The sequence below is a fragment of the Schistocerca serialis genome, chromosome 7 (assembly GCF_023864345.2).
Source record: "Schistocerca serialis cubense isolate TAMUIC-IGC-003099 chromosome 7, iqSchSeri2.2, whole genome shotgun sequence".
NCBI lineage: Eukaryota > Metazoa > Arthropoda > Insecta > Orthoptera > Acrididae > Schistocerca > Schistocerca serialis.
Window position 1 is genome coordinate 68,958,239 of NC_064644.1, and position 22,450 is coordinate 68,980,688.

At 42.9% G+C, this 22,450-nt stretch overlaps 1 protein-coding gene across 1 annotated transcript; it reads left to right on the forward strand.

The window, feature by feature from the left end:
- Nucleotides 1-8,753: 8,753 nt before the first annotated feature.
- LOC126412748 (uncharacterized) lies at nucleotides 8,754-18,668 on the forward strand. The gene is made up of 6 exons (XM_050082493.1): nucleotides 8,754-8,807; nucleotides 11,558-11,668; nucleotides 14,740-14,882; nucleotides 16,212-16,276; nucleotides 17,356-17,439; nucleotides 18,516-18,668. Exons 2-6 carry the CDS (start codon nucleotides 11,558-11,560, stop codon nucleotides 18,635-18,637), a joined length of 525 nt encoding a protein of 174 aa, XP_049938450.1. The 5' UTR covers nucleotides 8,754-8,807; the 3' UTR covers nucleotides 18,638-18,668.
- The last annotated feature ends 3,782 nt before the right edge of the window (nucleotides 18,669-22,450 follow it).

Here is a 22,450-nt window from a genome sequence, read left to right on the forward strand (position 1 = left end):
TCATTGGAAGCTGTGGCTGTCCACGTATGGACTACCCAGGACATAACCATCTGCAGTGTCTATCTCCCTTAGGTGGTACAGTCTCCCTGACCGAATTGGCGGCACTTGTCACCCAACTTCCCACGCCTTTTCTTCTCCGGGGGGATTTTAACGCCCACAATCCCCTGTGGGGTGGAACGAAGATTACTGGCCGAGGCAGAGATGTCGAGAATCTCATCTCCCAACTCGACCTCTGCCACTTAAACACTGGCGCCACCACACATTTCAGTGTGGCGCGTGGTATGTTCTCTGCCATAGATCTGTCGTTGTGCAGCCCAGGGCTTGTACCATTGGTCCACTGGAGAGTGCATCCTGACCTGTGTGGTAGTGACCATTTTCCCATCTATTTGTCACTGCCCCATTGTCATTCTTCTGGGCCCTTGCCCTGCTGGGCTCTCAACAGGGCTGACTGGCCGGCTTTTACTTCCGCTGCCACCATTGCGTCTCCCCCACAGGGTGACATTGACGAGGTGGTCCTTGTATTGACCACCTCAATCATTTCTGCGGCCGAGGCTGCCGTCCCCCGCTCTTCTGGACTCCCTCAGAGGAAGCTGTACCCTGGTAGTCACCGGAGATTGCTGAGGCTATTCGCAGCCGTAGGCGTGCTCTCCAGCGTCATAGGCCGCACCTGTCTCTGGAGACCCTCATCGCCTTTAAGAGGCTCCGTGCCTTGGCCCGTCGTCTTATTGCACGGCGTAAGCAGGAGAGCTGGGAGAGGTATGTCTCATCCTTGGGCTCCCGTGTCTCCCCCTCGCTCGTGTGGTCCCGGATCCGGCGGATTTATGGATACGAGACCCCTACGGGTGTCCCTGGGATCTCCCTGGACGGCGCTGTCTGCACGGACGCTGCCGCCATTGCTGACCACCTTGCCGCGTACTTTGCTACGAGCTCTGCATCTGCAACTTACCCCCGCGCCTTTCGCTCTGTAAAGGAGCGAGCCGAGCAGACGCTGTTATCATTCCACACGCGTCGTTCTGAAAAATATAATGCTCCTTTCAGCGAGAGGGAATTCCTCGCTGCCCTCGCCGATTGCCCTGATGCAGCACCAGGACCAGACTGCATCCACGTGCAGATGCTGAAGCATCTCTCCAGGGACTACCAGAGACACATCCTCACCATCTTTAACAGCATTTGGAGCGAGGGCGTGTTCCCGTCGCAATGGCGAGAGGGTGTTATTGACCCCGTCTTGAAGCCCGGTGCGGACCTACGCGGTGGACAGCTATCGTCCCATTACCCCCACCAACGTTTTGTGCAAATTTCTCGATCGTATGGAGGGGCGGCGTTTGTGTTGGGTCCTCAAGTCGCGCGGTCTCCTCACTCCCTCCCAGGGTGGCTTCCGTCGGGGCCCGTCTGCTGCAGACAATTTGGTGTAGTTGGAACCTGCTATCCGTACGGCCTTTGCCCGACGTCAGCATCTCGTTGCTGTATTTTGTGATCTGCGAAAGGCGTATGACATCACATGGAGGCATCACATCCTTGCTACATTGCATGCGTGGGGTCTTCGTGGTCAGCTCCCAGCTGTTCTTCAAACCTTTTTATTGCGCCGCTCTTTCCGGGTGCAAGTCGGTGCCGCCTCTAGTTCCTCTTATATACAGGAAAATGTGGTCCTGCAGGGCTCGGTGTTGAGTGTCTCCTTATTTCCAGTGGCCATTAATGGTCTAGCTGCAGGCGTGGGGTCGTCGGTGTCTCCTTCTTTGTATGCCGACGACTTCTGCATCTCATTTAGCCCAACGACTATGGGAGTCGCCGAACGCAGGCTGCAAGTAGCCGTTCGGAAGGCAGCGTCATGGGCTGTGACTCATGGATTTCAGTTCTCTGCAGCCAAGACTCGAGTTATGCACTTCTGCAGGCGTCGGACGGTCCACCCTCATCCTGAACTTTACCTCGACGGCCACCTACTTGATGTGGTGGACACTAGCCGCTTCTTAGGACTCGTCTTTGATGCCCGGCTCACATGGGTTCCTCTTATTACTCAGCTGAAGCAAAAGTGCTGGCGGCACCTCAACGCCCTCCGCTGCCTGAGCCACACTTCTTGGGGTGGAGATCGCTGCACGCTGTTGTGATAGTGTAGAGCCCTTGCGCAGTCCAGGCTTGATTATGGGAGCCTGGCCTATGGGTCTGCATCGCTCTCAGTGTTGACATTGTTGGACCCCATACACCACTGTGGGGTTCTGCTTGCAACTGGCGCTTTCCGTACAGGCCCCGTGGATAGTCTGCTGGTGGAGGCCGGGGTTCCCCTGCTGCGGATTCGCCACCATCAACTGCTCGCCGACTATGCTGTCCACATGCATTGCTTGCGGGGCCATCCCAATCATCGCCTGCTTTTCCCTGCCATGGTCCTCCATCTGTCCGAACGGCGACCTAGGTCTGGGATTTCCATTGCTGTCTGCGTCCAGTCCCTGCTGTCAGAACTGGGGTCATTCCCTCTTCTGCCTCCCTTCCGGGTCCATGCAACTATGCCTCCCTGTTGTATGCCCCGGTCGACCGTCCGTCTGGACTTGGCACGGGGACCCAAGGACTTGGTTCCGCCTGTGGCCCTCCGTCGCCGTTTTCTTGCGCTCCTCGCCTCATTTTCGGGCTGTGAGACTGTCTACACTGATGGTTCCCTGGTTGATGGTCGTACTGCCTACGCTTTTCCTCATGCTGCCCATGTTGAACAGCGCTCCTTGCCGGCTGGCTGCAGTATTTTTTCTGCAGAGCTGGTGGCCGTATTGCGCGCTCTTGAGTATCTGTGCTCCTGCTCAGGTACGTCCATCGTCATCTGCAGTGACTCCCTGAGCAGCCTCCAGGCTATCGACCGCTGCTATACCTCTACTCCTCTGGTTTCATCTATTCAGGAGTCCGTTTCTGCCATTACCCACTCTGGTCGTTTGGTGGTCTTTGTTTGGACGCCAGGTCATGTTGGCATCCCGGGGAACGAATGTGTCGACAGGCTGACCAAAGGGGCGATCGATGACCCAGCTTTGGAGATCGGCCTCCCGGCTCGTGATCTGCAGTTGGTGTTGCGCCGTAAGGTGCTTGGGATGTGGAATGATGAGTGGCGTGGCCTGACATCCCCGAATAAACTGCGGGCTGTTAAGGAGACGACTGATGTGTGGCAGTCCTCCATGCGGGCTTCTCGCAGGGACTCTGTCGTCCTGTGTCGGCTCCACATCGGCCATACCTACCTGACGCACGACCATCTTTTGCGTCAGGAGAATCCCCGCTGTGTCGGTGTGGGACCCGACTGATGCTCACCGACATTTTGTGGGAGTGTCCCCGACTGCGCACCCTCCGGCAGTCTTTTAATCTCCTGGGCACTTTGCCTTTTGTTTTATGCGACGATGCCTCCATGGCTGACAACGTTTCAAATTCTATCTGTGGTAGTCCTTTTTATGGTTCCATTTAGGGAAGTCCTGCACCTTTCCCTTTCTGTGTCTCTTGTCCTCGAGTCTCTCATAATGGGTTGCAGATTTTGGTGTGTAGTGGGATGGTTGACTCTTTCCCTTTTTTTTTTTTTTTTGTTCTCATGGTCATTCAACCAGTCTCCGGCCATCTTCTTTTCTTCTGTTTCTTTCTGTCTGGTGTTCATCGGTACTCTTCTTGTCTGCAGTGTTCGTTGCTGCATTTGTGTTCTTTTAGTGGCTGGGGGGGGGGGGGGGGAGTCTCCTTCCCCCTGGGGTTTTACCTGCTCCGCAAATTTTCGTCTCGCCTGTTTTTGGATAGGGGGACTGTTGACCTTCGCTGTTTAGTCCCCCTTAAACATCTTAACAACCACCACCACCAACACCACCAGATTCCCATCGCGAACCTATTTTCATCTACAGCCTACCCAGCACTCTAGTTCCGATTCCACGCAATCGAATTATTTATGCTTCTCTGGATCTTGCAGCAACAGCAACTTCAGTGCTGTGAGAACTGTGCATTATTCACTCACGTACATGCACCCATGGAGAACAAAGGACCAGGCCCTTTTTACCGGCTGGAACCGCAGCACGAAAGATCCCAGCCATTGCAACAGGCTCGTAGGATACCACAGCACTCATAGAGTTCTCCAAATCGTTAGAATTCATGAAAACAAGCTGCATCATGTATGAACGGACGGACACATCCGTTCTGCTTCGAGTTTTGTCACCATTATCACTGCCGCTCTTCACATGAAATAGTTTTTGGTATGATTACTTTGTGAGTTAACGAACATTGTGGTCTCATTTAAATATATGGCCGAAAGGGTCAACCTACAGTAATTGTGAAACAAAACCTGTCGTACAGGAGTGTGTGCCACAAAGGGCGCAGATTGACCATGATACGGGGAAACCCACAGGCGTTTATTGTCTGTTGAGGCCTAAGTGCTGTAGCGTGCGATTGTGACAGACGAGAACCTACGTCATAGGAAACCCAGAAGAAGACGTTTGTGGCCGGGGAGACGTAGCAGTGTTAAATATGGCGGACCTAAGACCGGCCATAAACGGAAACATTTTTTGGAAAATATCTAAATCTATAGTAGTTCAGGGAATGAAGCCACAGTAATTTTAATCTGGCATCCTCCATAAATTTTCATGGTGATCCAAATAAACCTTGAATATTGATCACATCTGTAGGGTTTACCGTTAAAGTGAAATTAACAAATTTTATAACAAAGACCTGAATGGTACACTTTGAACGCTTTGGTCGATCATAAAGATCGTCATTTCATATAAAAGAGCATCACTAAAATGACAAATGTTGTGAATATCAACTCTGTATCATTATTTGTGTAAATGATATACTAAATTTAAACTATCAATATTTTCAGTTAAGCATCAGAACATCATTTCCTCCACTCAAGCCGGCCGCGGTGGTCTAGCGGTTCTAGGCGCTCAGTCCGGAACCGCGCGACTGCTACGGTCGCAGGTTCGAATCCTGCCTCGGGCATGGATGTGTATGATGTCCTTAGGTTAGTTAGGTTTAAGTAGTTCTAAGTTCTAGGGGACTGATGACCACAGATGTTAAGTCCCATAGTGCGCAGAGCCATTTGAACCATTTTTTTGAGAAACGTGGCCAGGGACGGGCAGAGGGGCAGTTCTGGTGCAGACGTGAAAGCGAACAGTTTTGCTGGAGACACCAGAGGGTACAGCTTCCATTGAGACGCGAAAGCGGACAGTCGGTCTTTTGGCAGCTAGGAAGGAAAACGACTTAGAAAATTTCGCGTTGTGTGGTATCGCGGGACTATGTCTTTGAGCAGTGAGCAGCCACGCGCCTGGTGTGAAATCTAACTTTTCGTGTAAATACCGAGGAGGAGCACTGGACTTGTGTTTTGCGATGAGGTTGTGATTGGTCGAACTGTGTAAAATGGATATGCGCCCGAGTGTAATAGTAATTCTAAATACGACCACTTTCGCTATTAGTTTTCCTTCTGAATAAACCTTATTCTAACCAAATTGCACCTGTGAGGCATCCTTCATTTATGGGTCGTTAAATTAGCTCCCGATAACATTATTACTGTTATTTATATTACATTAATTTATTTCATACAATTTCGCAAACTTGCCATCAGCCATACACTTTAACCAAAGGATTACAAGTGTCTAATTTAGGGCGTGTAATGCGACACGTGCGGTTCAACCCCTAGACGGGTTTGAGCCAAGACATTTCGACGATGAGGAACCGCATGTGAGCCCGTACATGTTTGTGATATTAGTTCGCAACTTTTACCCTAAGTATGTCGGAACGAGAATTATTACATTACTGACGTAGGCAGAGCACCTGAAATTGTCCCTCTGCCAACACAACAAAGTCTGCACTGGACACAGTTAGACGTACGTATTCGGTTTTTGACGCCAGTGTGCAGAATTTTATCCCTATTACAGTTTTACAAAGTAAATATTTCCCATGGCTAAATCTATTCTTATGGAAATGAAGAAGACAGAAATTGTGGAAAGGAACAGCCAATCTGTCGCAGTAGACTTTAGAGGTAATGGCATATCACTCTAGTTAGTAAACACCTTTAGCTACGTAGGTAGTAAAGTCACCTCACACGGAAAAATTGCAGCAGACATAAACAGCAGGACTGCACATGCAAGGACAGTCTATTACGTGTGAAATGTGTTATTCACATCAAGGAACCTAAATATAGGTAATGACATGAGATATATTATGATCTTTGGTGTCATTGAATGGCTCGGAAAATTACATTACTCACGTATGGGTCCAGAGATGTTTGAAAGTATTGTGAATGTTATCCTTGAAGAGGACGTAAGAGATCTCGTGGAACATGGTACTCACAGCTGAAGACAGTCTTAAGAGAGTAGAGAAAAAAATACAGGGCTTCGCATTTAAAAGTAGCCCGCCTTCGCTTTGAATGCGAATACAGTACTTCAACTTCTGAAATAGAGTAAACAGCTAAAGCAGTGGACAGTTTATGCAATAATTAATTTTTAGCATTATTCTGTCAGTATTTCACTTCATTTCATTAGTGGAATTAGGGGTTTCTCTTTGCGGTGTGCAAAATGGCTTTCTTAATAGAAGAAAGAATTGAAATTGTGGAAGAATACGTGAAGAGAGGTATGATTAAGGAAACTCGCGAAATTTTCGGTGTGAAGTATCCAGAAAGAGGTCTATCAGCAAAGAGAACAATACAGTGTCTTTAAAAACTGGCGCATCTACGGATCTGTGCGAAATGTAGAACGACAAAGAATTTCCTATTCTTTCAGTTCGCGCACCAGAAGTTACTGCAGGCATTGACCTAACAATTATTCGGAGCTCAAAGAAGTCTATACGTAAATCTGTCCACCAGGCACATGTAAGTAGGAGGAGTTGCCAGCGGATATTGGAAAGTCTTAATTGGAAGCCTTAAACTATGACGGTTGTCCAGCAGTTACGGGAGGAAGACAGTCAGAAACGTGTAGGTTACCGTACGAGGATTTTCAATAACATCAGTGATGATTTGTTAGACCCTTTCCATTACATCACGAGCGAGGAAGCGTGGTTTCACCCTTCCGGTCATGTGAATTCACAGAACGTGAGATACTGGGCAACGGAGAACCTTTCCATGACGAATAACTCGGCGTTTGTTGCGGTGTAACAGAAAAGCGAATCATCGGACTCGTATTTTTTGACAGTCACATACATTTTGTGCTCAACTCTCTGGATATGAAAGACAATATTGCCTCTTGCAACAAGATAGGGCAACATGCCACGCGTCTAAGGTGTCCATGGAACAAGTCCTTCATATCCTCACTGAGGAATATACTGCCAGCAAACATTTATGGACAACACGTTCAACGGATCTAACAACATGAGTTTTGGTTTCCTTTGGGGACACTTGAAGAGGAAGGGCTGTGAAACAGGTCCACACACGATACAGGCACTGAAAGACAACATCATCAGTGAAATTGTCGCCATGAATATTACACTTTTATGCTGGGTGTTTCTGAGTGTGATGTTGCAGGGGGGTCACTTTCAGCATCTTCTATAAATGTATATTCAACTATACTTTTCATTGCAAATTAATGTTAAGTCCATTTCAGCTCTTCGTGTCTGTAATTTCACTGCACTTCCTTCACACTTTTGTCTGACACCAACAGTATAGAAAAAGAAGAGTCAATTAACTGGCCGTCTTATTCAACACAGCAGTTTTCTAGTTAATTTAATGGAAGGGATGATTCAAGGTAAGAGGTGAAGTGGGAGGTCAAGGCTGGAACAGTTATGACAACAGGAACAGACGCAAGTGAGGAAATGGTGGAAACAGAGAGGAGTGGAGAAGAGTAACTGCTGCCATACAATCTCTGGTTTGAGGTTAAGGAAGAAGAATTATATTTGATTCTTTGAAATAAGAATCAACATCGTAGGGTCAGTGCTAAGGAAGAAGCTGTATGTGATCCTCTGACACAAGAAGTAACATGTTCTGGATGAGGCAAAAGAAGAGCAAGATGCAAGTGCTTCTTTAAAATAATAAGCAAATATATAACATAGTACGAAAGAAATAATGATATCCTTAGCAAGCGATATGCAACAAATATTGAAACATATGAAGCAAAGCTGTACATAATTATTCAAGACTTTCAACTGAAATGTACTGCAATAAAACGTCTGGAGTAAGAAATAAAACTTAATATCATACTTTTCTGAAAGCTCGACATGTTTTCAAATGAAGAACTAAATTGCTATGGTATATGAAATGCAAGAAACATATTGTCAGTTGCAAATACAGACAACCATCACCTGTGTAATGGAAAGACAGCAATGAAACTTTATGCAGGACAGTAACTCAAACGCGGATTTCCCGTTTATCGCGAGCTGTCGCCTTACAATTATGGCCATCCGAACATTACTGAACGCCAGAACGAAACTTCCATATTTCATCAACCATGTGTCTACAGCCCGTACTAGTATATCCAGTATGTATATTTCCGTACAACAGGGGAGGCATTTTCCTTGTGAATTATGATGCAAAGATCCTCGGGAGATGCATGCATGTCCGAAGGAAGACTGCACCGTAAGTCAGAATAATATAGGCACTGCAGAATCGTGAATAGCTATAGTGTCTTTCATGACGGTCTACTGTCGCAGTTTTCCATAGTGACAAGCTCCGCGTAGGTACAAGGATGTCTGTAGCTGACGATTTTAGCATGTTTGTGGAAGACGCAGCTGAGTATTCTCAGACAAAAGTGGTTTGTTCAGGTGTGATGTTTCTGTACCAGAAATTATAAAACCTTGAGGAAGGTGTATAAAAGAGACAAACCTCATGCCGTAGGGCAGAGTTCGCCGAAATCTGCAGTTCGTCAGATCGCACAGTTGGCGCCCTCAAGGTAGTGTCCTAAGGCCGCAGCTGTTAAATGACCCGGCCGATGACGTCTGCAGCTCTGTGAGACTCTTTGCAGAACTCGCAGAGTGTAGAGTGGTGTGACATCGTTATGAATTTGTTGCTAAAGTTGCAGATTTCAAATTGATCAGCACTATGGGCTAACATTCTAAACTGACTCAAAACAAAACTGATATAATGTAGTACATGCAAACAGACGAAAAATGCCGATGTCGATTGATTACATGACCGGCGATAAGTATTTTGAATCGCTCAGGACCTTCATCTATCAAAAATTATCCGACAGGGGCGGTTTAAAGTGGATCGATCACACGAAATAAGTCCTGAGGAGGGGGGTAGGGGTGGGGAGGAGGAGGCAGATTAACGCGAGGCTCTTATCTTTTTTATTGTTCCGATTTCAATTCTTCATTCTTTGTTCTTTTCTTTACTTCCAGTATACCTTTATCAGCTAAGTATGTTTCTTCCTTCTGTCTTCAGACCATATTCAACCAGTCTTCTTAGCTACCCTCCCTTGGATTCCTTGCATTTTCAATACTTTTGCCCGAAAGGCTTCTCTGTTGTTAATATCTTCTATTTTTGTACTGCTCCTTTCCATATCCTTTTCCACTTCGCTGACCCAGCTTGTTGTGGCCTTTTTGCCCCCAGAAATACTTAAAACGTTTATTAGTTAAACTACTGCTTTGCATTCGAAATGGATGTCCAAAATATATGAGTCTTCTTTTCTTCGTTACGTTTGAAATATTTTCTGTATTTTCGTATATTTCAGTATTACTTCGTGATTTTCAACCTTCTGCTGTGTTTTCTGGTCGTAGTATTTTCCTTATAATTCCGCTTTCTAGTACTTCTAATTTATCTAAATTATAGTTTAATGCCAGGCGCTTGCTTGCATTTGGCATTCTAGCTCCACTACTGTGTTGCAGTGTCTTATTTTTGCATTTATGGATAGGCACTTTTATTGTGGAAGTCTTTCATGATACGATACGTTCTCCCCATTTTAAGCAACCCTTCCGCTATTGCAAATTTTTCCAAAGCATTTTCTTCGGTTATCTCACCCAGATATTACAATTTTCTTACCCTCTCTATTTGGCCAACATCTGTTTTCAGAAATTCTGGAGTGTCCTTAACTTTTGTTACAAATTTTGTTTTTCTGCAGAAATTTTTAAGCCATTTCTGCTGGCTATTTCTTCCAGGAGATTTATTTGTGTTATAGGAGATGCCACTTTTACGGAAAGTACAGCAAAATCATCGGCAAATGCAAGACAGTTGATTTCGATCTTTGTGCGTCCTCTTGTGAATCTATAGGTAAAATGTTTAGTTCACTAAGTTTTTCGTTTGAAATTCTTACTATTTTCTCTAACACACTATTAAAAAGGATTGGGGTTAGGCCGTCACCTTGTCGTTCACCTGCTTTCATTTTGAAAGACTGCGAAACTTTTCCCATAAATTGTACCTTATAGGCTTGTATCTCTTCGGTAGTATAAGAATCCTGAGAAATTGTAGGTCAAACATGAAAGACTTCGCTCACGAAATCTTTGTTCAGCTCAATTTTGGGTACTACTCATCGGTCTAAGAAGCTAAAATTTGATAAATTCTGCCGCACACGGATGAACACCAACAATATTTCTTCCAGAGTATCATTCGCTATTGGAATAGGTCAGGGAGAAAAATACCCCCCCCTGCGCTAGTTGCTTTCTGCCACACACTACGCTGGATTGTGGAGAACAGATGTAGAGGTAGTGATTAATCCTTAGTTTAGTAGTTTGATCTTGTATCGAGATAATATTTCTGTTTCAGACCTATATTTTGTCACAGGTAAGCTGCCGAATTTCTTACACTGTTACGTAAATAAAATATGGAGACTCCACGTGTGTCTTACAAAGGAAGGCCGAAGTCCCATTTACTCGTTAACTACAATTTATACCAAAATTTTGTCAATGTACTTGAAAATGGAATAGCCGACCGTATTGGCCGAGCAGTTCTAGGCACTTCAGGCAGGAACCGCGCGACCGCTACGGTCGCAGGTTCGAATCCTGCCTCGGTCATGAATGTCTGTGAAGTCCTTAGGTTAGTTAGGTTTAAGTAGACCTCAGATGTTAAGTCCCATAGTGCTCAGATCCATTTGAACCATTTGCAAATGGAATCGAATCTTTCATATGAATGCTACTTCAAACTAGACACATGTTTTAGTACTCTCATCCTTCCAGATGACCAGTTCTCTGTATCGATGTAATTTAATTGTTTTCTTCTACAATTTCATATACATGTGCCATTGTCTTTTGGTGGTTTGAGGCCAAACAAGTGAAGAGTTTCTGATAATTTCGCAGAAATCTAGTTCACAATTATTGTTTTACTAAAACCTGTCTGATACAAGTGTCAACCTACAAGTAGAAAGACGGAGTATAACTGTTTAGTTGCAACACGAGACATAGATCATCGATTCATTGGTAATTTGTGACTTGGGGGCACGGAGCGACAGCAGCTCGTCAGAATATAATTTTGTAGTATGCACTCTCGATTATACTATACTATTTTCTGTCTTCCAGTGTACATTCTGAAGATACAAATACTTCGTCATCTACTTCGAACATGATAATTGATGCGCCCTATCCGAAACCGGTCGTCACTAGTTTACCATGTGCGACTTAATCTGTGTACTAAATCTAGTTGTTTCATTGTGCTATCTGCTTGTCGTATCGTTTGTTCACTGTTTCCGTATCGTATCTTTTATGCCTGCAGATGTTCCTGGGATTATTGCTGCTGCTGCCTTTGGTGGCTGAGGGCTCGATCCTCGGTAATCTCTTCTGCTCGCTTCCTGATGCCTCGACAGAGAGCCTCAATATCACCACCGTAAGTAGCCATGGTATTTGCACTCAAACATTTCCATAATCTGTTCGCACAAATGCTAGTGGTAGAAAGAGACTAGTTACTGATACAAGTTATAAGTCCAAATTCTATGCGTCTTATACATTGTTGCTCTGTCAGTAATGTATTTGCGTCAGACCTCAAGAGGCTTAGAACAACAGATTACATCAAATCCAATTTTGTGATTACGAGAAACAACTGGCTATAAAACGTTATTCTCTCGGCATAAAATTTTAATATATTTCAGGAATAACCGTGTTCCACACACTTTTATTTTTGCCACCTATATTAACGTTTCGTTTTCCATTTTAAATGACCTCCGGTACTAAAAGGTCTTGCGCACTGGTTCTGAATGCATATGTTTGAAAATTAGATTTGGTCTACTTTGTGAGTATCAAATAATTTCAGAAATGTATACAATCTTCCGGTTTTCTTTATTACTCTTCCGATGAGAAATCCAGTGAGCTTCGATAGCAATGGACTTAGTTTCGCCGTAACAATCCGTGACGAAGGTGAAAAATTATCCAAATTAGACTGAAAATCTTTTGTGAATATATTTTCAGCTCTTGAACTTCTGAAATAATTTACGTTTTATCAACGACGAAAGTGAGTTGTCTCCAGCATGTAGCAGTTAGATATCCAGTTGTCTAGTTATACGACTAGACCACGTCACCCAAGCGGTGAACACGGAAGATAATTCGTAAGTCTCTAAATAAATCGTCTCTAAATAAGTCCCAACCCGGCCGTGTTGCTTTTGTTTTGTCGTGGCCTCGTTCAGTCAAGTGGGATGGTTACTTCCATTACGTCCTCTATACCGATATCCAAATGAACCTGTATTTTGTTATCACCAGAGTGTCTACATGCTACTTTCCGACTGAAACGACAGCGTTCCAGACAACGAATTCACATCCAGGTGGAATAATTCTCGAGTCAGATAGTTCTGTGTTAAATTTCCTAAGCAGGACAAAGCTTTAAACCCGCCATGTTGACCACTATAGCCAAATCCGTTCCAGTCCTTTTTCAAAGAATGATACTGACACTACACCAAATTCCGATTTCACATATCCTATTTCGATTTTATAACATTGATAATTTAGTATTTTTCTCTTAGAATACAGTTGCGGAAATCAGCATAAAGGCAGCGTCCTTACGAAAGTATTAGTACATTATCTGAAGCACATATGTATCGAATTTATTATGAAAGTAGTAGATACATATAAAACAAGCAATCACGACAGAATTATATAGTTTCTTTCATAACATGAGTAACAAAAAATACGTTTGGACTTCCTGTAGAGTCATTGGTTATAAAATTAATCGAATGCGTGCTGTCTGTTCTTTCGGACATGTCCGAAAGAACAGACGTTACCCCGAATCCGCAGCTGTGATACATTATACGTAAATTAAAGGTGGAGAGGAACAGAAATGATAGGAGGTGATCATTGCTGTCACCTACATTGGGACATTACGCGGAATCAGCGGCTACGAGAGAAAATGAGTACCACACCAGGGATCTCCTTCTTACTAGGCAAGCTCAGTGTTTACCTCACCTGCCTAGTAAACAGGAGATTTCCGAGTTCGAACCTCGATGTGGTACTCATTTTCTCTTGTAGCCGCGGATTCCGCGTAATGTCCCAATGTAGGTGACAGCAATGATCACCTCCTTTCCTTTCTTCTCCTCTCCATCTTTAATTTACTTACTGGTTACAAAGGCACTGATGCTCCTGTTGCGTTATTGCATTGTTGGGACTTTGCCCAACTTCCGTTCTTCCTAATTATCTCGAAAATTCTCTTCGGCGTTGGTACTGTTAGGGGCTGTAGTTCCTGCAGTGGAACTGTCGCCCACTCTTCTCATGTAGCTCTTTTCAGCTCACATTGCCTCAAATTGCCGATAGACACTGGCCACTGCGACAAATACTTGTAGGAAAGATTTCCCGGAGGTTTTACATGGGGTTCAAATTCGGGCTACGTGCACGCCAGGACAAGACATTGACATCTTTACGTTCAAACCACCTTTTGGTTGTAGCAAAATCCTGCGCAGATGCATTGTCTTGGTGAACCTTGAGACCTTCTTCTCATACATTTTAATCAGTTCTGTGTCTGTTCATTCTAGTGATCAGCCAAACAACGCACGATTTATCTTTAGTGCAGAAGACTGTCAAAATCATAAGATTTCCACCACCAAAATTTCTTCTCATTCATATCTGCTATGTTTTCTCGTATGATACCAACTGTACTGAAATCCATCTGGCCCATCTAAATTAAACATCTGGGCATCACTGAACCTCAGTTCATCCCATTCGCAACATTCATGACATACTGTTTTTCAGTAAACTCCAATCTAGTCTGTTTATGTTTGGGTGTCTGCTCCGATTCTTGAATACAACATGTTTGCCATTTGACATAATATGTCGTACATGGCCGGCAGTTACTGGCAACTTCAAATCAGCAACAAGTCAAGAAAAATAACGGTTTTGCTGCCCCTGCTTTTACGCAAAAGTATTTCCATAGCTCAAATAATTTTCTGCTTTGCACATATTTTGCATTCTGTCCGTATAGTGCGTCCAATTTAACAAAATTATTAATCACTGTACTTGAACGGTTCAACTTCATGGCGATTTGTCGATTAGAGTCCCATTTCCTTGTAAGCGCCTATTTTTGCTTTTTCATCTCATGATAACTTTTTTCCTCGTGACATTGTCACCATAGTGGTTTACGCACACAACACGCTCTGTCACTAATGGTGTCTGTTTTCAATCTTCTGTAAAGGCATATACGCACACACTAATAGCACACAGTGCCGACTGCCATAGTACCGTGCTCCACACACTACCCCCTGAATCGTTGAAGCCTTATTATATCCTGTACTACTGACGTCAAATGCGATACCGTTTGACTGCATTTGTCGCTGTACCGGATCTCAGACTGATGCATTTACACTGTGCGCAACTGTTACAACCAGAAACAATTTTCTTACAAATATCCACGTCTTTATACTGACTTCCACTACCGTATACCCTTCATGCAACAGCTGACATTTTCTCTGTCCTTCACAGGCGAACAAGACATGGTACGTGAACTACCAGTACGCCGCCCTCCCCGGAATGTCTGCACTGGCTGGGTGCATTCTCGTCACACAGTCGCCAGGAGACAGCGACAACCAGATCACCATCTACGAGAGACCAAGCAAGCTGTCCTCGTGAGTGACGCCACGTAACGAAACTAATTCCTCGTACTTTTCTGCCTCGGAAATTACCTAACACTGCCGACTCTAACCGGGGATCCACTGGATCAAGTTTTGATCTTAAAAACTGTTTAATCGCTTAGAATTTCGATAGGTTTATGGTTCTATTATACCGCACAGTTGATCGTAGACGTGTGTGCAAGGGTGAATTGTTGATCATTTGTTAATGAACACGTAAATTCTGAATATTTTTCTGCGTAGCCCCAAGATAGGTGTTTATACATACTGTTGGTGAACTTACACCTTAATTGAGGAAGTCTTTCTATTTTTAATATTAGTGCAGTTCAATAACAGCACAGTTAAAGAGCTCAATAATGATTTATGATCGTTGACACATCATAAATACGCTGGAATTGCCATGCGTGTTAAACCGTCACTTCGAGATGTGGAGTTGCGCTGGCACCGAATGGATGTCCATTAACGAATGGTCGGTGAGCTGGCCAGGCTGGATGTGATCTTTAGGCGGTTCACCACATCCGAGTTGGTGAATAACGGGTTGGTACACAATTCCTACTTCAGCTACGCAATCTGCAAACATTCGGAAAACTTTCACTCACGTTCACATGAATAACAGTACACCGCCGGAGGTTCGAGTGCTCCCTCGGGTACAGATGTGAGAGCTGTCTTTAGCGTAAGTTAGTTTAAATAGTGTGAAAGTCTATGGGCCGATGACCTTAGCAGTTTGCTCCCTTAGAAATTCACACACATTTGAACATTTGTACACACACTCCGTCCCGGATGATAACGGTGTGGCGACTGGACTGGCATCCGGCCTCCCGTGAACTTAACCACCATTAATTATGGCTGTTCTGCACAGATGCGAGAAAAAGGTACAAGGAGAAGAAGAACAAGATCCAGGACACATTACCACTGCAGGCCACAGCACATTCCAGTATACCGAGTTTCAACACACTTGCATACAGTAATTTTACTCGATTGTACATGGTATTTAAATTTTGTAACAACAAAACGAAATACTAGCAGCACCGTTACGTCATTCTGTAGAACGGATTTCATTTGTCCATTGGGCACTCTCTCGCTATAGACACAGGCCCCAGTTGAGTGGCTGGCACCTGTTAGTGTTTCCACGAAAAGCAGCACCGTCGGCAATGCCTCAATGCAAATTTATTATTTTGATACTAAGAAGCATCGGAAGACCGTACGCTCACAATATAACTAGAGTAATTAATAACAATGTAATGCCTAAACGTTCTGTGATAGAACTTTTTCTTACATTATAATCAAGAATGAGCTCATATGAAATCATGTTATTGTACTTTCCAGACTCGCATTTAGTGGTACAGCTACTTATGATGGAAACCGAATGAACGTCGAAGTTGATGGCCCATGTGAGTACAATATTTAAAAATCAAAATGGACTTCTATTATGTAAATCAAGGTATATGTGTGCATTTAAGTGTTAAATAATTTTGTATATAGAGGAAACGTCTATCAATATTTATTCGAAAACACTCAATGATATTCTTAAAATAGTAGAGATAAAATAACACGGAGAGTAAGCAGTTGTGACACAAAAAGGAAGTATAGTTGACAACTGGGAGTGACAGAGTCGTCTATCCCTCACGTTATTCAGTTCATACACAGAAAAAGCAGCGTAGAAATTGGTTTGAAATTAAGGAAGAAGAACTAAGGACTTTGAAGTTTTCCGGTGAAAATATTCATCGCTCAGAGACGGCTAAGAATTTATATCAATTGCACGGGAAGGACAGTGTCTTGATAATATGTTCTAAGATGAACAAAACAATGGTAATAGAATTTAGATAAATTAAACCACGTGGAGTTAAGGACACTGAGTGGGAAATGAGACAGTAATAGTTGTCGAGCTTTGCCATTTTGGGAGCAAAATAACTGACGAAGACCGAAGTACACATAAAACGCAGACTGGTAATGGCAGAGAAACAGCATTTACGGAAAAAAGAAATTCGTTAACATGTAACATAAACTTAACTGTTAGGAAGTTTCTCCTGATTTGTATGGATGCGAAACCTAAACGATAAGCATTGCAGACAAGAAGAATACATAAGCTTTTGGAATGTGGTGCAATTGATGAATGCTACACATTAAGTGGGTAGATCATATAACTGATGAAGTAATACGGAACTGACCTGCGGAGAAAAGAAATTTATGACTCAACCGAGAAAAAGTTGTTGAGGGGGAGATAAAAATTATAATGGGAGACCGAGGCCTGATCTGCAGTAAATAGACTTAGGTGGATGTAGATTGCAGTAGCTTTTCAGAGATGAAGAAGCTTTCACAGGATAGAGTAGCGGGGAGAGCAGCCAGTCTTCGGACTGAAGACCACGAGAGGTTTTTTTCCTTCGTTGTAAAATCAAAATCAAATTTTATCCTGTATATTCAGTGACTGTGGTGTTACCCACAACTGAAGTATGTATTGCTTTTATTTCAGTGGGGCTTCTGCTTAGCGTGCCACACAACGTTGTTTGGTCTGAAGAGGATATCTTCATTGAGCATTTCTGTGTATCCGGCACAGGTGAGTGTGTGCATTCAACACTATTTAGCAAATGCGTACGAAGAATTTACATCAATAACGTATTTCCCGGCTCAAATCACTCATACAGTCTAAAAGAATGAGTGACATTACACATGTAGTTCTTTACATAACGCTTCTCGTATACTTACTTCAGACTTTTCAACAATTGAACATGGGAAACATGAGTACGGTTATAAAAGTCGTTACATTTACCACGTTGAGTACAAATATACTCAGAGGTTTCAAGTGAGCGTAAAGAATAATTTTCATTAATAAGAATTTGTTTCATCTCCATTTCAACAACGTCAATTAGAAATTTACCCATTTGCTTCTGTTGTATCTTTTTATCAAACTGTACTATCTAGATAAGAACGTCACCAACCCGTAGTGTTAACGAGGACTACTAGACTGCATATGTTATAAGTAGACAGACGTCAGAAATGAACCTGTGAATGAAAAACTCGGATTAATGGTAAAATAGATAGCTATAAATAAACTTGTGTGGAAATACAACAAGCACAATAACACTGACATGTGCTTCAGTCCACAGATCAACTAATGATTAACGCAAAGACCATTAGAGTCATTGACTCATGTCTCCTTACTGATTGTTTTCTGGCGGAGTACTGCCGCCGTACTGGAAACTTGAACATCACGGAATTGGTTGGTTGCTGAACTTACGACATGGTTTTGGTTCTTGAGAGAGGCTTACAAAAGATAAGCCCCATATAACAAGTAGTTCGAAAAACCAGAAGATATTCATACATCTCCATGTTCCACCTACTACTATGACGTTGCACTGCAAACTAAAACAAACGTTGCTTTGTAAAACTGATATTAGCAACATCCAACCGAATTCATATTATTATAAATATGGAGCTATCAAATTGCAAGTTGATGTAACTACGAATAAGCCACGATGGTTCGCATCGAAGAGAAAAAAATTATTTGATAGTTAACTCATCTCAGACGATAAGAAATTGTGATCAACGGTGCAAAAGAGAAGTACTAAAATATACTCGGAAATGTAACTTAATTTTATTTATTTGCTGACATATCCCCCTCTTCATTTTCAGAGATGGCCAACATCATGACAACTTACGAAAACCCGAGCAACGAAGTAATCGAGCGCATATGGAAAATCGTTGAAGATCATTCTGAAGTAGACAGAAAAAAGTTTTCCAAAGTTGACTGTTAACCTGTAACAAATAAATATTGACTGCAGCTTATGTATATATATATATTACTACAAATGTCCTTTTAAACACCCTTTGAACATTTAAACATGTATGAGGTGACTATTTTACCTTAAGAAATGAATTACTTAAAATATGGCTAAACACAAGTGAAATCACAGAGAAATGTACGTAAAATAATTTATGGTTATGTGGATGTGTAGTAGGGACATTCGTCACATGTTCGATTGCAGTATTATTGCTATGCCGCTTGACTCAGTGAGCTCGAGGTTCCCATGCGGAACGACATGAAATGAAACGAGAACTTAAGAACACGTGTATGGAAGGGGAATGGCCAAGTACGGTTGATCGTCAGAATTCTGGGGTGTAGTGCGCCTAGAAAGGAAACTGACTACAGGTCTCTTGGGCGAGTCATTGATGAATGGTGCTCAAGTGTTAGGGACCACTCATTGAAAAACAAAGAAAGGATGCAGATTACTGTTGCGAGATCTGTTAGCAGGCTGTTCGGTCTGTAAGTGAGTGCTTCCGAAATGTACCGTGAGCTTAGACGGGGATCCTTGGATAAATGATATCAGGACTCGTTGAGAGGCATAAAATCAATAATTTTACCAACCCGCAACCACCGTTTCCGAATGAACAAAGAAAGCGAATGAGGAGCAATGATTCTAATAATCCACGCCATGCTCTGTGCAGCTGCTTTTGGTGTACGAATATGTATGCTGACGTAGATTTAGATTAGAAGGCAAAATATTTTGCGTGATTATGCTGTTGTATATTCTTCTTCTAATTCTTTTTCTAATTGTTTTCGAAACTCGACGTCCGGTCCCTCTCCTGTGACATTCCTGGGGAGCCTTCTGGTGTCATTCCAGTGCCTGCACATTGTGTCCTGGGACACTGGGTGGCCTTAAAGTGTTCACCCGCCAGGGGAGCCCACGAAGCTCATAAGGCAAATACGAACAGAGAGGTCGCAATATCGAGTTCAGAGAAGTTGCTTACAAAGAGGCTTAATTACCTGGAAGAGTTTACCTTCAACGGCAACGACGAAAGAAGCTCGCCGACATATACGTAGGATAGCAACAAAAAATACAGTTACCAGACAATGTACTGTAGGCGAATGTAGAAAGGATATCAGACTTCTGATAAACACAATATACTACTCTTCTGTACTGTTGCCAGTACATTGTTGTCATGAATGTGTCGTCTTCCGTGGTAGCTCTTCTGAGAGACGTCATGTATTCGTTGTGCAGTCCAAATGATCTTACAGCTACGTTGATATTCTAGAAAATGTGCTATGACTCACGTATGAACAGTCATTAGATACATTTGTGTTTGACTGGACAAGTTTCACAAACAGTGAATCTGAAGACTTGACAATGAATACAGATATTTAGACAGGGCAATGCACCAAACATGGTTGTAATGAAGTAGAAATAGATAGTTCCTGCGAATTACTATGGGTAGAGTCTATACTCAACAGCCGTACAAAAATAATAATTGGTTCCTTCTATTGATCCCCCCCCCCTCCCCCGACTCAGATGATATAAACGACGAACCCTTCAAAGAAAACGTGAATCTGATTACAAATAAGTACTCCACTCATTCAGTTATAACTGGTAGAGACTTCAATCTACCCACGATTTGCTGGCGAAAATACATGTTCAAAGCCGGTGGTTGACAGAAAACATCCTCCAAAATTGTAATAAATGCTTTCTCTCAGATTTACTTTGAACAATTAGTTCATGAGCCCACGTGAATTGTAAATGGTTGCCAAAACATACTTGACCTCTTAGCCACAAATAATCCTGATCTAATAGAGAGCGTCATGACGGATACAGGGATTAGTGAACACAGGGTCATTGAAGCGAGGCTCAAAATCATATCAGCCGAAACTACTACAAATAAACGCAAAATATATCGATTGAAAACAGCAAACAAAAATTCGCTTGATGCCTTCCTAAGAGAGAATCTCCATTCCTTCCAAGCTAATTATGTACGTGTAGACCAGATATGGCTCAAATTCAAAGATACAGTATCGACAGCAATAGATAGATTGATACCGCATAAGTTAATAAGAGACGGGACTGATCCACCGTGCTAACAAAACACGTCAAAACGCTGTTGCAGAAGCAACGAAAAAAGCATGCAAATTCAGAAGAACGCAAAATCCCCAAGACTGGCTAAGTGTCACGGACGCTCGAAATTTAGTGCAGACGTCAATGCGAGATGCCTTCAATAGTTTCCACAGTTAAATATTATCTCAAACTCAAAACATGCAAGAAAACCCAAAAAGATCTGGTCTTATGTAAAGTACACCAGTGGCAGAAAACAGACAATAGCGTCACTGCGTGATAGCGATGGAAATGTTACCGATGATGGTGCCGCTAAAGAGGAGTTACTAAATACAGTTTTCCGTAATTTCTTCACGAAAGAAGACGATGTAAGTACTCCAGAATTCGAAATCAGGACAGCTGTTAGCATGAGTGACATAAAAGTAGATATCTTAGGTGATGCGAAGCAACTCAAATCACTAAAGAGGAGCAAGTCTTCCGGTCCAGATGGTACACCAATCAGGTTGCTCTCAGAGCATACAGACACAATAACACCTTTCGCAGCAATCATATACAACCGCTCACTTGACGAAAGGTCTGTTCCTAAAGACTGGAGAGTAACCCAGGTTACACCAATATTCAAGAAGGGAAAATGGAAAAACCCATTGAATTACAGATCCATATTACTGACCTCGATTTGCAGTAGGCTTTTGGATCATATACTGTACCCGAACATTATGAATCATCTTGAAGAAAGTGGCTTATCGATACACAACCAACACGGATTCAGAAAATATCGTTCTTGTGCAACACAGCTAGCGTTTTATTCCCAAGAGGTAATGAGTGCTGTCGACAAGGGATCTCAGATTGATTTCATATTCCTAGATTTCCAGAAGGCTTTTGATACCGTTCCTCACAAGCGATTATTAATCAAATTGCGTGCATATGGAGTTTCGTCTCAGTTGTGTGACTGGATTCGTGATTTCCTCTCAGAGAGGTCACACTTCGTAGTGATATCTGGCGTTCCGAAAGGTAGTGTCATAGGCCCTCTGCTGTTCCTGATTTATGTAAATGATCTAGGTGATAATCTGAGCAGCCCCCTTAGATTGTTTGCAGATGACACTGTAATTTACTGTCTAGTGAAATCATCAGACGGTCAGTTCCAACTACAAAATGATCTAGAGAGAGTTTCTCCATGGTGTGATAAGTGGCAATTGGCACTATACCAAGAGAAGTGCGACTCATCCAAATGGGTACTAAAAGAAATCCGATAAATTTTGGGTATACGATAAATCGCACAAATCAAAGGGCTGTCAATTCGACTAAATACCTAGGAATTACAATTACGAGCAACTTAAATTGGAAAGACCACATAGATAATATTGTAAGAAATGCGAAAAGACTGCGCTTTGTTGGCAGAACACTTAGACGATGCGACAAACCCACTATAGAGACAACCAACATTACACTTGTCCATCCTCTGCTGGAATATTGCTGCGTGGTGTGGGATCCTTACCAGGTAGGATTGACGGAGCACATCGAAAAAGTGCAAAGAAGGGCCGTTCGTTTCGTGTTATCGCACAATAAGTGTGAGACGGTCATTGATATGATACGCGAGTTGGGGTGGCAGACACTGAAACAAAGGCGGTTTTCTTTGCGGCGAGATGTAATTACGAAATTTCAATCACCAACTTTCTCTTCCGAATACGAAAATATTTTGTTGACACGCGCCTATTTAGGGAGAAATGATCATCATATTAAAATAAG

What these genes read in the sequence shown, in the direction of transcription:
- LOC126412748 (XM_050082493.1), top strand. Translation starts at nt 11,558, where the DNA reads ATGTTCCTGGGATTATTGCTGCTGCTGCCTTTGGTGGCTGAGGGCTCG. An exon ending in AGACCAAGCAAGCTGTCCTC is followed by an intron (nt 14,883 to 16,211) that starts GTGAGTGACGCC and finishes TGTACTTTCCAG; the next exon opens with ACTCGCATTTAGTGGTACAG. An exon ending in TTTCTGTGTATCCGGCACAG is followed by an intron (nt 17,440 to 18,515) that starts GTGAGTGTGTGC and finishes CTTCATTTTCAG; the next exon opens with AGATGGCCAACATCATGACA.